Genomic DNA, 14,102 nt, shown 5'->3' with positions numbered 1-14,102 from the left:
CGAAATCTTCTAGGTGATCACAAACTTCATAGAGAAATCGTTAACAGAATAAAACGATGATGATTAGATCTTTAAAATGAATCATTTCTCCTCAATACCAATGTAAAGCAATGAAGGGAAAATGTCACTCAATAGAATATTGTACATTCGGGCCGTTTATTATAAAGACACCTCAAGATGAGGATCCTTCCAGGGTAAAAAAAAAAAAAAAAAAAAAAAACTACAAAAAGGGACGTTTTTTGTTTTTATAGATATCAGTGGTGGTGATGGTGCGGGACGTAAAGAAAATACGTAGGAGGTTTATTCATTTGCATTTTAAGTTTTTTTTATGCACTTTAAAATTGCATTCCACACTGGTAACAATTATTTTAGTCGGTGGCTGCTGGGCTAGAATCGGCGCTCCAGAATGGCAATGGCTTTATTTATTTTAACATGTTGTGCCCACTGTATTTCTTCTGCGAGACATTAATCTATTTTTTGTTGTTGCAGATTTCCTTGTATCTAAATTTGCTCAGTAAGTGGAGCCAATATGCCAGACTCGGGCTGGAAGGGCTGAGCTGATTTCCGTCCTTTAACACCCAGCAGCTTCTGTTCCCTGTGGACATCCGGACATCGAAGGACCTGGATCTACAGGGGGAAAAGTTGCTTTCTGCGCTGTATACAGTGATACACCATGTGTTTCTCGTGTAGAGAGAAGTCCGCTCTTCTCTTACAGCAGCTCCTGACTCGGCACAATCACCGCAGTAACATCCCGACCTGTCCACAACTAGTGAATGTGAGGAACCCTGTCTTGCTATACATCTTATATTCCACATTTTACTGCAATTCTAGAATATAAAGACCTGAAGGCTATGGGATTTTTAAGATTACAACATAGCCACTTAAATGACTGTACTGGGTGAAAAAAAACAAACAAAAAAAAAACACTTAAATCTAACCTTAAATCCTGGAGACTTTATACCAGGTGGAACTGCATCCTAAGAACAAAACAATAGATTAGCGCATAGTAAATGAGCAATAATCACATTAACAACATACAAATAAGAATTACCATCTCCACATTGCAGTTCTTGTTGGGCTATGTACACACGCTGTAAATCAGGAATGATGACATGAATAAGCGGTGACTGGTTAGGGAGAAGGTGATAGAGGGAAAATTCTTTATCCCACCATTTGGGGGGGGTCACTGGTACCGGTGCAGGGTGAAAAACACTAACACAGACCTGGACAAAGTGCAGCTCGTGATAGCCAAAGGGCTGAATACAGTGGTGTCCCGTACCATGGCGGCCGCCCCCTGCCCAGCATCTCACGTTCATCGGTATCTGCTTCCTCAGGATCAGATACTGATAAACACAATGATGGAATGGTGAGCAGTCATCTCCTGCTTCCATCCCTGAGCATGTGGGTCTGAGAGCACAGCAGATGCAGTAATGTCACTACATGGCGGCAGCTGTGCTTCAGTACACAGCGCAGACCGGAGCAGGAGAACAGGATTAGTGTCATGGGGCCCCTCCAGAAAATGAGCGCCCCATCCCAACAGGCTGCGATTGGAAATGGGGGCGATATACAGAAAAGCTCCTGTATCCGTCCCTGAGCATGTGGGTCGGAGAACGTAGAAGATGCGATGACATCACAACATGGCGCCCTTTTCCATTTCTACAGAAATGTTTTACACACCTTCAAACATGATCACCTGCTGGTTGGCCACATCTCTGCAGCTGTTGCTAAACTACAGTTCCCCGTGGGAGACTTTAGCTCGGTAGCAGCTGGTAAGTGAAAGGTTTCCAGCCCAGGAGTGAATCAGGCAAGTCCCTGATACCTGCGTCTTCCCAGCTGCTGCAGACTTATAAATCCAAACCTCTAAACAAATGCGGTCATACGATATCACTAGATCACCCACAATCAGACGGCGGTGGTACTCACCGTGGGACAAGGCTGCACGGCACAGTCTCGGATTCCACAGTGGCTGTTATCTTTCCAGAATGGACACGGCTTCTTCAGATTTGCCTAAAAATATAAATATTGCATTAAGACCCCAAATATAACATTTCCATCGTACAAGAACAGGACAATAGAAGAATAATCATTAAACGATAGGGAGCCAGTGAAAGACCCACTATAGCTGCCATCTTGGTACTAACATTTACCGCAATACAAGTGTCAAAAGTTGACAAACTAATTTGTCTCTTTCATAAAAAGTTCAGAATTTTTTTTTTTTTTTTAACCATGAAAAGGTAAAAAAAAAAAAAAAGATACAGATTGTGGCTCTTGAAACAAAGGAAAAAAAAAAAACACTAGCCAAGTGTTTAGAGGGTGGACCATTCATCAATTTCACAGCACAAGTTACATATATTGCTAAATAGATCTTAGACCTGTTGATGCTGATGTGTTTATTGTGAAAATCCATCTCAGAATGGCTGCAAAATCTTACAACTATATAAAAAAAGCATTTTGTGAGTCTCTTAATTTACAATTAAGCAGGTCACGTTTCACAAAGTTGTATACAGCCAATCTGATACAGATTTTCAAAGTTAGTATACCAGCCTCACTAGGCAACACCAAGTTACAATGAAACACAAACATAATAGGGTGCAACAATGCAATTTATCCTCTACGGACTGCAGTCTTCTATGCAGGAGATTCATAGATGTATAATATGGTGCCCCATGCCAGGCAGTGCCACGTCCCAAAATAACCCAAGTCTAACTAGCACTGCAGCCAACAATGGGCGTCACATAGGAATTACCTTGTAGTATCTGAAATAGTCTGTTTCCAAAAGTTTTTGCAGTTTAGGAAATAGTTTCTTGCTATTAAATTGGTCTATGGTCTCCACATCACACGTGCAATCGTCAAGGTATCCGGCAACCTAGAGAACGAGAAGAAGAATTAGGAGAGGTTAACTTTTTTTTTTTTAAGAAGTTGTAAAAAGTTAAATAGCATTTTGTTGAAATAGTGCAAATCTCAAAGTCACTCCTCTTCACTGTAGGTACAATCCACCAAACTGTCCGATTGCTCCACAAGAACCAGAAAGGGGGAATGGCGACCAATAAGCATGTCTGCATCCCATACAAGGAAGGGGGTACATCAGACCCCCATTCTGGATACTGGGAAATTACCAACTGCTGGGTCCCACTAATCAAACATTTGCACCCTGCCCTGGACATGGACTGTCAGGATGTTGGTAGCTTCCCACATCATTCAGACATAAATAATACCGCCGTACTGTGCCCAGCTGTGGGGGCAGAAGATGACAGGGGGCAGATGACCAATTAACCCCTCTCATCACCCAGCTCTGTATCCTATGGAGATGCCATAAATGATGCGGTATAGTCACATATCGGACACAATAGCAGATCCACCCCACAACGCAACAACGTATCAGTAAGAGGCAGAGAGGACAGAAGACAGATTGGTGGAAAGTGTGACAGTAAGGCCGCGACTCATTGCTGCATTTGCGCCTCTCGTCTCGTTTTTTGGGGTCTTTATTTTTGCCCTTGCGTCTTTTTAAGCATTTTATGCAATCGCCTGGATTATTATTCTTTATGTCCGTTGTTTCGGGACGTTTTCAGCTGATTGTGACCTTGTGAAACCTCACAATTTCTGCTCCGGGTCCTCCAGCACCACAGTAATGTCATGGTTACAAACAGCACATTTCAGATGCGAATTTTTTTCCTAAAAAGTCGTGGGGGAAAGTTGAAGACACAAAAAAGCATTTTTTTTCTGTTTCGGGCAAAATTCTGAGTCGTGTGGGACATTTTTGGGTCATTGGACCGCGCGGGACAACACCTAGACGTATCTAGACCAGGCTGTATGGCTTCCATGACTTGTTATCCACCATGCTTTACCTTTCCACTGCACCTGATAAGTCTGTGTACTCACAGCAGCAGGAGACATTGCCCGGTCAGCACCGCTCACCTGGCAGAAGCAGCTGTGCACCGCAGAGCCCGGCGTGTGTGGCTGGGCCTGCCATGGCGGCAGGCAGCAGCACAGGACGGTGAGGAGGACGGCAGCCTTCATGACCAGCCCGCGTCCCTGCAGCAGCGGCTCTCACCAGTCTCCAGCTGCACCCGGAAGAGGCCCAGGGCAGGGGGCGGGCTCCCCGTGACGTCACGTGTGACGTGAGTGCGTGCAGAGTGCAGTACGTGTCTGTAAACACATAGACGCCCCGCCCACTGCTGGGGAGGGGGGAGGAGGGGCCTCTGCTGCTGACAGGAGACTGCGCATCATGTGCAGCAAGAAATAAACATTCACTAAAAAAGGGGTCTCCACTGATACAGGGTACATAACGGTCAGAGTGCCTCGTCACCCATAGCAACCAGCGAGCTTCTGAGGTGTTTTGTGCTGCAAAATTACTGAACTATGGGCCACTTATTCATGTAGGACGCCCCACAGGCTGCCACTGCAATGACCCTGAATGCAAAAGCCAGACTAGGCCCATAACTATATATACAAACCACCCAAACTTTTTGTAGATGCCCGAAATAACCACCTAGACCGGACCCTCAAAATTAATATAACGCCCTGAAGGAATACAGACTCTCCAACTACTCCGAAATTAGTACAAACCCATTGTAGACTCCTGAACAGGGCTGTATTTGCCACTAGGCACTCGAGGGCACGTGCCTAGGGCGGCGACATTGCGGGGGGTGGCACCTGAGCAAGGGTTTTTGTTTTTTTTTAGTCCCGGGTCACAAACCCGGAAGGTAAGCCGCCCGCGCCATGCAAGATGGGAGAAGGAGCGGGGGAGGGGGTGGAGAGATGAGCCATGCATAGGGGGGGGGGGCCGGGAATTATGATCCATGCATACGAGGGAATATGAGCCATCAGCCATGCATAGGGGGGGGAATTATGAGCAATGCATACGGGGGAATATGAGCCATCAGCCATGCATACAGGGGGGGGGAATTATGAGCCATGCATACGAGGGAATATGAGCCATCAGCCATGCATACAGGGGGGGAATTATGAGCCATGCATACGGGGGAATATGAGCCATCAGCCATGCATACAGGGGGGGGAATTATGAGCCATGCATACGGGGGAATATGAGCCATCAGCCATGCATACAGGGGGGGGGGGGGGGGGATTATGAGCCATGCATACGGGGGAATATGAGCCATGCATAAAGGGGGGAATTATGAGCCATGCATACAGGAGGAGGGGGGATATGAGCCATGCATATGGGATGGGAGGGAGATGAGCTATGCAATTATACAGTATGGAGCACTGTGTGGCCATTATACAGTATGGAACATCATGCAGAGCGATTATACAGTATGGAGCACTGTGTGGCCATTATACAGTATGGAACATCATGCAGGGCAATTATACAGTATGTGGAGCACTGCGTAGCCATTATACAGTATGGAGCATCATGTGTGGCCATTATACAGTATTGAGCATCATGTGTGGCCATTATACAGTATGGAGCACTGTGTGGCCATATTTTTTGGGGTTTTAATTATTGTATATGAAACTGTGATCAGCAGTGCTAAATGGGTGTGGTTGGGACTTGGATATGGGTGTGACTAGTTGTGAAATGGGTGTGGTCAGAGACGTGCACCTCAACCTTTATACCTTTTTCCCTTCTTCAAAAGTTGGGAGGTATGGCACCGCATTTCCCAGATCACAGCAAGTACCGCAAATCCCATAGGGAATGAATGAAACCAAACGCAGTGTTGCCGTAAGTGATCCGTTACGCGGCAGATGCAGAAAAACTGCCGGATCTGCTGCAAAAGGCGACTTTCACAACAGCGATTGTTGCCAAAGTCACTGCCGATAGTGTCATACTTACCAAAGGGAGAGGCAGCACTAAAAGTGCCTGGGGCAGCAGAAACTCTAAATACGGCCCTGCTCCTGAAAGTAATATGGACCCAAGACCACCAAAAGGTAATACAGACCCCAGAGTAGATTCCTGAAAGTAATGGACCCAAGACCACCAAAAGGTAATACAGACCCCAGAGTAGACTCCTGAAAGTAATATGGACCCAAGACCACCAAAAGTAATTAAGACCTCAGAGTAGACTGCTGAAAGTAATGGACCCAAGACCACCAAAAGTAATACAGATCCCAAAGTAGACTTCTGAAAGTAATATGGACCCAAGACCACCAAAAGTAATACAGACCCCAGAGTAGACTGCTGAAAGTAATGGACCCAAGACCACCAAAAGGTAATACAGACCCCAGAGTAGACTCCTGAAAGTAATATGGACCCAAGACCACCAAAAGTAATTAAGACCTCAGAGTAGACTGATGAAAGTAATGGACCCAAGACCACCAAAAGTAATACAGACCCCAGAGTAGACTGCTGAAAGTAATGGACCCAAGACCACCAAAAGTAATACAGACCCCAGAGTAGACTCCTTCAAGTACTGGACCCAAGACCACCAAAAGTAATAAAGATCCCAGAGTAGACTGCTGAAATTAATGGACCCAAGACCACCAAAAGTATTACAGACCTCAGAGTAGACTGCTGAAAGTAATGGACCCAAGACCACAATAAGTAATACAGACCCCAGAGTAGACTCCTTCAAGTAATGGACCCCAGACCCCAGAGTAGACTGCTGAAAGTAATGGACCCAAGACCACCAAAAGTATTACAGACCCCAGAGTAGACTGCTGAAAGTAATGGACCCAAGACCACCAAAAGTAATAAGGAAACCAGACCCCCAAAAGTAATACGGACCCCTGACTAGACTCCTGAAAATAACAAACCCAAGATCACCGAAAGTGGTAAGAATCCCAGACCGGAGCCCTGAAAGTTATATGGACAGCAAACCACCAACTGTAATACAGATTTCAGACCCTTAAAAGCAATACAGAACTTATACCAGACCCCTGAAAGTAATACAGACCCCCAAAAGTAATACGAACCCCAAACCAGACCCCAAAAATACACTAAAATGCCTTCTTTTGTGTAGATTTTGTATGACACCTTAGGCTCGGTATGTGATGTCTAATTTCACTTTCAGAACAGAACGGATCAATCATGGACCCTGCTGTTCGTCCATTTCTCCAGTGTCCCAGAAGCTGCTTTACAACACGACAACCCCAGGCCTCATGTTGCGCGTACTACTGTGAGCAGGCTGTGTGGCCTAAACGCTCTCTCATGGTCTGCATGGTCACCAGACTTGTCTCTAGAGATGATCAAACTTGTTCGGAAGACATTCGCCAATCTCAAATTCGGCAGGAACGTAGCACATTCAGATTCGTGTTCGCTTTCACAAGCATTTTTACTCAAAGTCGGCAAAACTCAGTCACAGTTCGGTAAATGATCGCATTTCCACTAATGCTTTATTATTATTTTGGCTAGAAGGCTAGAATAGTGGTGCTGTGTGACGAGCAGGGGGGACAGGGGGATGTGTTTGATGAAGGGAGGGGGTGTGGAGGGGTTAGAGGAACGTCAGAGAAGATTACAGGAGCGGCGCACGCTTTTTTTTTCCACTTTATTTGTTGATTCCAGCAGCCAATCATGGCGCAAAAAACATCCACGCCATAACACGAGGTCTTCTGTGATTGGCTGCCGAAGTCACATGTCCCTAGCCATGTAGAAAGCGCACAACTTGTTTTCCTGGTGCCATTTGCTCAGTGTCACAGTGCAGAGAGGTCGCTCCTCCACTATTATTATTTTTATATAGCACCATTAATTCCATGGTGCTGTACATGAGAAAGGGGTTACATACAGGTTTATAGATATTATTTACAGTAAACAAATTTACAATGACAGACTGGTACAGAGGGAAGAGGACCCTGTCCTTGCAGACTTACATTCTATGGGGCTTACATTCTCCGCTAGTGCTGGTGCTGAAAGTGAACTTGTCAGTGAAATAGATAGGATCCTGTCCTGTTTGAAATCGATCTTCCAGCATCAAAGTAGCTTGTGCAAAAACTGTGTGGCCGTCTCCGGCAGCCACATTAGCTGCTCCAAATAGTATGTGCTTAAACTGTGCAAATCAGAAGGCAAGATTTCCACATAAAAATCGTTAGGCTAGGTTCACACTTGCGTTGTGCAGTCTGTTCAACAAATCCGTTAAACGGACTGCACTAACGCAAGTGCCAACTTTGGCACTGCACTAGCGCAGATGGAGCATCTGCTAGCTCCATCTGCGCTAGCAGTGTGCTAGTAGTGACGGACCCGGAAACGCTGCAGCCCACGTCACGGGTCCAGCATTCAATGACGGCACATCGCTAGCGCACGCCCATTGTGTTACATATTAGTTTTAATGAAAGCCCAACTGAACAAACACTGTCTCCAATCCAAAGACAACATCTGTTACTGGACGGGCTACTCCACTTGCTTTCTATGGCAGCCACACAGCGGTACGCCTTGTAGATGAGGGCCAGAAAGAGCAGGTGGTTGAGTGGATGGCAAGCGCTGCATCAAGTGGCCTCTCCTCTTCCTCCTCCTTAAAGGGAAGGTGCCGCGTTTTAATATTGTAAAAAAAAAAAAAAATCCTCTTTAATTCCTTATTTTTATAAGTTATTTTCAAGTGCATAGTATTTATTGTTTTTTTTTTATTCATTTTTTTTTCTGCCACTGGGCGCCGCCATTTTCATTTGCAGGACTGTAAGTGTAGCTGCACGACACTTACAGTCTGCACATACGGCTGCCCTGGACATAGACATCTGTAGTCGGAAGGCGACCCCATAGCTACTACCATTATAAGCTCAGCTGCTCTCTGCTCTGATGTGGCCACGCCCCCTGGGCTGTCTCCACATCACAGCAGAGGCAGGAGATCGGCGCCATCTTGCTTCAGCCTACAGTGGAGTGGACTTGTGAGCTCCACTGTGACTGAGAGCTGCACTGTTGGAGGAGCAGCTAGATCTGTCTCCCCTCACACTGTCAGCGGCCGTTCCCTGTCCTCTGCTGCCTGGTGTGTGGCTGAATCTAGAATCGCTAGAGAGGGTGAAGTGCTGCCGTCTGATGTTCTCTTATCAGGAGCTGCAGAGAGGGATGGGGGAGGCTCTGTGCTGCTCAACCTCTCACTGCAGCTCCTCACAGGACATCAGACCCTGCATCTATCACTATACTGTGCTGAGCCATGTATCTAATCCTCTCCTGTGTGATAGTGTCTGCTGAGCCGTGCATCTAATCCTATCCTGTGCTGACCTGTGTATCTAATCCTGTGGAATACTGACTGCTGAGCCGTGTATCTAATCCTCTCCTGTGTGATACTGTCTGGTGAGCCGTGTATCTAATCCTCTCCTGTGTGATACTGTCTGGTGAACCGTGTATCTAATCCTATCCTGTGCTGACCTGTGTATCTAAGGCTATGTGCACACGTCCGGATTTTAAGCGTTTTTTTTTTTTGGAATTTCGCCATAAAAACGCTATAAATCCGCTAAAAAAACGCTAACATTATGCATCCTATCATTTAGAATGCATTCCACATTTTTTGTGCAGATGTTAACGTTTTTTTCCGCAAAAAAAACGCATACCGCAAAAAATCCGGACATGCTCTATCTTTTTGCGGGTTTTTGCGGATTTCCTATCAAAAAGGACATTCCGGAAAATAAAAAAAAAACGCAAAAAATCCACGCAAAAAACGCGCAAATTCCGCGAGAAATCCGCGCGAAAAAAGCACGCGGATTTCTGGCAGAATTCTCAGGATTATGTCAGGAAAAAATCCTGACGTGTGCACATAGCCTAATCCTGTGAAATACTGACTGCTGAGCCGTGTATCTAATCCTCTCCTGTGTGATATTGTCTGCTGAGCTGTGTATCTAATCCACTTCTATGCACTCCTCTCCCCCCTGCATATCTTTCCCCATTGCACACACAACTCAATGCGTGCGATAACAGGAGCTGCGGGCGTCATGCTGTATTATGGCATTATGTGAGATCTATATGACGGTATTATGTGATCTGTATGGTGGTATTATGCTTGATCAGTATTGTGAGAATTATATGGTGGTATTGTGTGGGATCTATATGGCGGTATTATGTGAGAACACTGGCAGCATTATGTGTGATCTATATGGCAGTATTATGTGTGATCTATATGGTGGTATGTGAGAACACTGGCAGTATTATGTGTGATCTATATGATGGTATGTGAGAACACTGGCAGTATTATGTGTGATCTATATGGTGGTATGTGAGAACACTGGCGGTATTATGTGTGATCTATATGGTGGTATGTGAGAACACTGGCAGTATTATGTGTGATCTATATGATGGTATGTGAGAACACTGGCAGTATTATGTGTGATCTATATGGTGGTATGTGAGAACACTGGCGGTATTATGTGTGATCTATATGGCGGTATTATGTGAGAACACTATGGCAGTATTATGTGTGATCTATATGGCGGTATGTGAGAACACTGGCGGTATTATGTGTGATCTATATGGCGGTATGTGAGAACACTGGCGGTATGTGTGATCTATATGGTGGTATTATGTGAGAACTGTATGACAGTATTGTGTGATCTATTTGATAGTATTGTGTGTGATCTATATGGCGGTATTATGTGAGAACACTATGGCAGTATTATCTTCAGAAAGCGGACCCATTCTATGGTGGTTCTGGCTGAGCACCTGCACGCAGGTCTGGGGTAATAGAGGGGGCAGCATGACCTCCAGTTAGGTGTAGTCAGGGGAAGGCTGGTGAGGTAGCTGAAGAGAGGGGTCTCATTTTTATTGTTACTATATGGCTACATTTCCTTCCCAGCATCATCCCGGACTGCGCCTGTCGCCTCGCTTTCACACATTGCCAGGACAGGATGGGGAAGACAGGATCTGAGGAGGGGAATGGGGTCTGTATGCAAAGTCTGGATCAGAACAGGCCATCAATCCGCAGAAATGTTTCCTGGATTTCTGTGGAGCAAACAAGCAGACGGTCCATCCATGTGTATAAAAGACAGCGCTCTATGTACAATCCCTGGCTGCTCCGCACACCGAACAGGGGGCCCCTATAGACCAGCACACTGCTCTCCTGAAATACTCTGTGCTGTTGTCACCCTGCTCCCTCCACCACATATCTCCCAGAATCCTTGCTGCCTGCCATCCTCGGTGACCGTAGACTTGTCAGTATAAGGCTGCCTTCACACTAGCATCGGTACGGGCCCGTCGCAGTGTGTCGGGCCGATGTACCGACGCATGCTGTGAAAGAAATGCCCGACGTGGGCAGCGGAAGCACTCTTACGATGCTTTCGCTGCCCCATTGTAAGGTTTGGGCATGAGGGGGCGGAGTTTCGGCCGTGCATGTGCTGTCGAAAATGGTGGACTCGATGCACAAACGTTACATGTAACTTTTTTTGTGGCGGCGGTCCACCAAAACATGACGCAACCGTCGCACGACAGTTACGACGTGTGGCAATGCGTCGGTAATGTTAGTCTATGGGGAAAAAACGCATCCTGCAGACAACTTTGCAGGATGCGTTTTTTCTCCTGAATGACGCATTGCAACGTACAGCCAACAACGCTAGTGTGAAAGTAGCCTAAGGCTGCCGTCCACTATCAGTATTTGGTCAGTATTTTACCTCAGTATTTGTAAGCCAAAACCAGGAGTGGGTGATAAATGCAGAAGTGATGAAGTGTTTCTATTATACTTTTCCTCTAATTGTTCCACTCCTGGTTTTGGCTTACAAATACTGAGGTAAAATACTGACCAAATACTGATAGCGTGACGGCAGCCATACTCTGCAGTCACCAACAAAATGGCTGCTCACTGGGTTCCTGAATATCATCCTCTCTAATCCCTTAGCAAACACTCAGAAGGGGAGGAGAGGAGACATCACACACGTCAGCAGACTCCGCCCATAATTACTGCAGTGCAGTAATGTGAGCTAGTTGTACACTAGGTTTTTCTGAAATTTCAGCAGCTGCTCCCCCTAGTGTTGAAAAGTGGAAATTCCAAAACTTTTCAAATTATTTTTCATATTTTACTAAATTATAAACAAATGATAATATTTTTTAAGAAAATGTAATCATTAATTCTTTACATTTTTACAATTTCTGAAAAAAAAATTTCTTTGATGGCACCTTCCCTTTAACATTACACACAGTACAGTTCTCATAGGTGGCACCCCAATCACCCTGGTTTCCTCCTGTGTCAAAAGTTTCCAAACACCCAACTGACTGTGTGGAACCTCAGATGGGCCATTCTGAATAGCTGTTCACACGCATTCCATGGGCATCAGAGGTTTTCCCAGATGAATCACAGAATCTAGAAGAGGAGAGCATCTGCACCGATGCCCAAAATGTTTTCATGTTGGATGCGGGGCCAGACGAAGTAGGGTCAAAGCAGAATCCAGACCCTTATCACCAGACATTTACAACTGGGGGTGGAGGTGATCCTGATGAGACTCGGGTACCAGAGGCGCACAAAGACTACTGTGTTGTCAGGGCAGGAAGAGGAGGGCGACTCTCATGGTGAGGAGTGTGAGAACAGAGATGATGACATTGCGGTTGTAGATCCCACTTGGTATCAACCCAGAGCTACGTAGCTGAGTAGCTCAGCGGAGGAGAAGAAAGAAGATGAGGTGGTTACGTTGCAACTTCCCACACAGACACAAAGTGATGCAACCACGACAAGCATTACATCCTCAGCCCCAACTCTAGCTGTGGTCAGCACCATTCATGATTGTGCAGTTCACAGGGGCAGCAAGAGTTGCCTAGCCTGGGTGTTTTTGAGACCACAAAGGATGACCCAACACATGATATCTGACAAATGCGCAAAAAAAAACCTAGTAGAGGCAAAAATTGCAATAATTTGACAACTACAAACATGAACCAGCACCTGCGCTATCAACATGCCTTAGTGTGGGAATCTCACTGCGCTAAAATGCGGATTAGTGGGCCTCGCCAACCACCGGCTGTTCCATCAACCCCATCTGCTGCTTCTACCTCCTCTGTCACTATTCCAAGTCTTCTCACACAGGTCTCCAGCCTCAGAAACTCCACTTGTTTATCCCCTACAGTTGGAGTGAGCAAGAGCCCGTCATCTGTTACGGAAGTGGACGTGTCTGCTGTTTTTGTGTAAAAATACATGCCAGAACCGATACCATAACTTGACCATATTAATGGGGAATACTCCTGATAGAGCAATATAGTAGTCATAAAGAAAAAAAAGGAGCCAAAGAAATTCCCAAGTATAATTACCTATATAATATACACAACATATACTATGAGAAACCTTCATAAAAAATTACAAAATTTTATTGGATCAATAATACATAGACATATACAAAAAATACATATCAAAAGATAATAAGTTTAGGACAGGTAAGTAATATGACAATGCATACAGGCAGTGACAAACTATCCACCATTTCAAGGGTTCTCAATAAATAACCACAATTATACATATACCTAACACAAGGTGGCATGGATATAAGTAACCTAATGAGAACCATATAAATATATGGGTGAGCTGCAGGTAAGTAACACCAGACTCCTTTTACTCCATATTTGAAGTGTGTCCAAGACCCATAATACAGATCAAAATAGAATATGCACATGTAATCACTGGAGAGGAGATACTGGAGAAAGTAAAGTCTCACCCATTAGGATAGTAATAAGGCACTGCTCTGATACCCCAACGCGCGTTTCGCTGCTTCCTCAGGGGGCAGTGTCATTTGTGTAAACTAGCACAACACATCTTTCTCAATCCACTATAACATCTCAGCTTGCACCTCACTCACAGTCCAGCAGTTTGTCCTTTTCACCGTACTCCGCCCTCGCTTGAACTACACCATCTCCAATCTGTTGGCCACGGAAATGCTGCCTTTCTGCCTGGTGGATACAGATGGTTTCCGTTTCCGAAAGTTGATGGCAGTGGTAGTTCCCCAGTACCAATTGCTTAGTTGCCATTACTTCTGTAAAGCTGTGTCTGTGCTACACCAGCATGTCGCAGACATCACCCACTCCCTGAAAAAAAATCTATGTCTGCCAGCGTGCATTTCACCACTGACACCTGGACGAGCAAACATGGGCAAGGGTGTTACATCTCGCTTACTGGGCACTGGGTGACTCCGGTAGCTCTGGGGGCAGGTGCTGCTCCACAAGTCTTGGAATCCCCAAGGATTGTGGGTCAAACCTTCAACAGTTCCTCCACTGCTTCTACCTCCTCAACCTCTTCTAGGGCTTCCAGATGTGC

General features: G+C 45.6%; 1 protein-coding gene across 1 annotated transcript in view; it reads right to left on the bottom strand.

Moving 5' to 3' along the window:
- The window catches only part of ERO1A (endoplasmic reticulum oxidoreductase 1 alpha), a 65,291-nt gene extending 61,199 nt beyond the window's left edge, over positions 1-4,092 (bottom strand). Inside the window, exons 1-4 of the mRNA XM_069738747.1 lie at positions 3,880-4,092; positions 2,747-2,866; positions 1,924-2,007; positions 939-977 (exon numbers count right to left, since the gene is read on the bottom strand). Of these exons, the coding sequence (XP_069594848.1) occupies positions 939-977; positions 1,924-2,007; positions 2,747-2,866; positions 3,880-4,017 (381 nt within the window). The 5' untranslated portion in view covers positions 4,018-4,092. The remainder of the gene's footprint in view (positions 1-938; positions 978-1,923; positions 2,008-2,746; positions 2,867-3,879) is intronic.
- Between the last annotated feature and the right edge of the window lie 10,010 nt (positions 4,093-14,102).

The sequence above is a fragment of the Ranitomeya imitator genome, chromosome 1, assembly GCF_032444005.1.
Source record: "Ranitomeya imitator isolate aRanImi1 chromosome 1, aRanImi1.pri, whole genome shotgun sequence".
Taxonomy (NCBI): Eukaryota; Metazoa; Chordata; class Amphibia; order Anura; family Dendrobatidae; genus Ranitomeya; species Ranitomeya imitator.
Note: the sequence above shows the minus strand (reverse complement) of the source record. Positions and strands in the feature narration are given on the sequence as shown.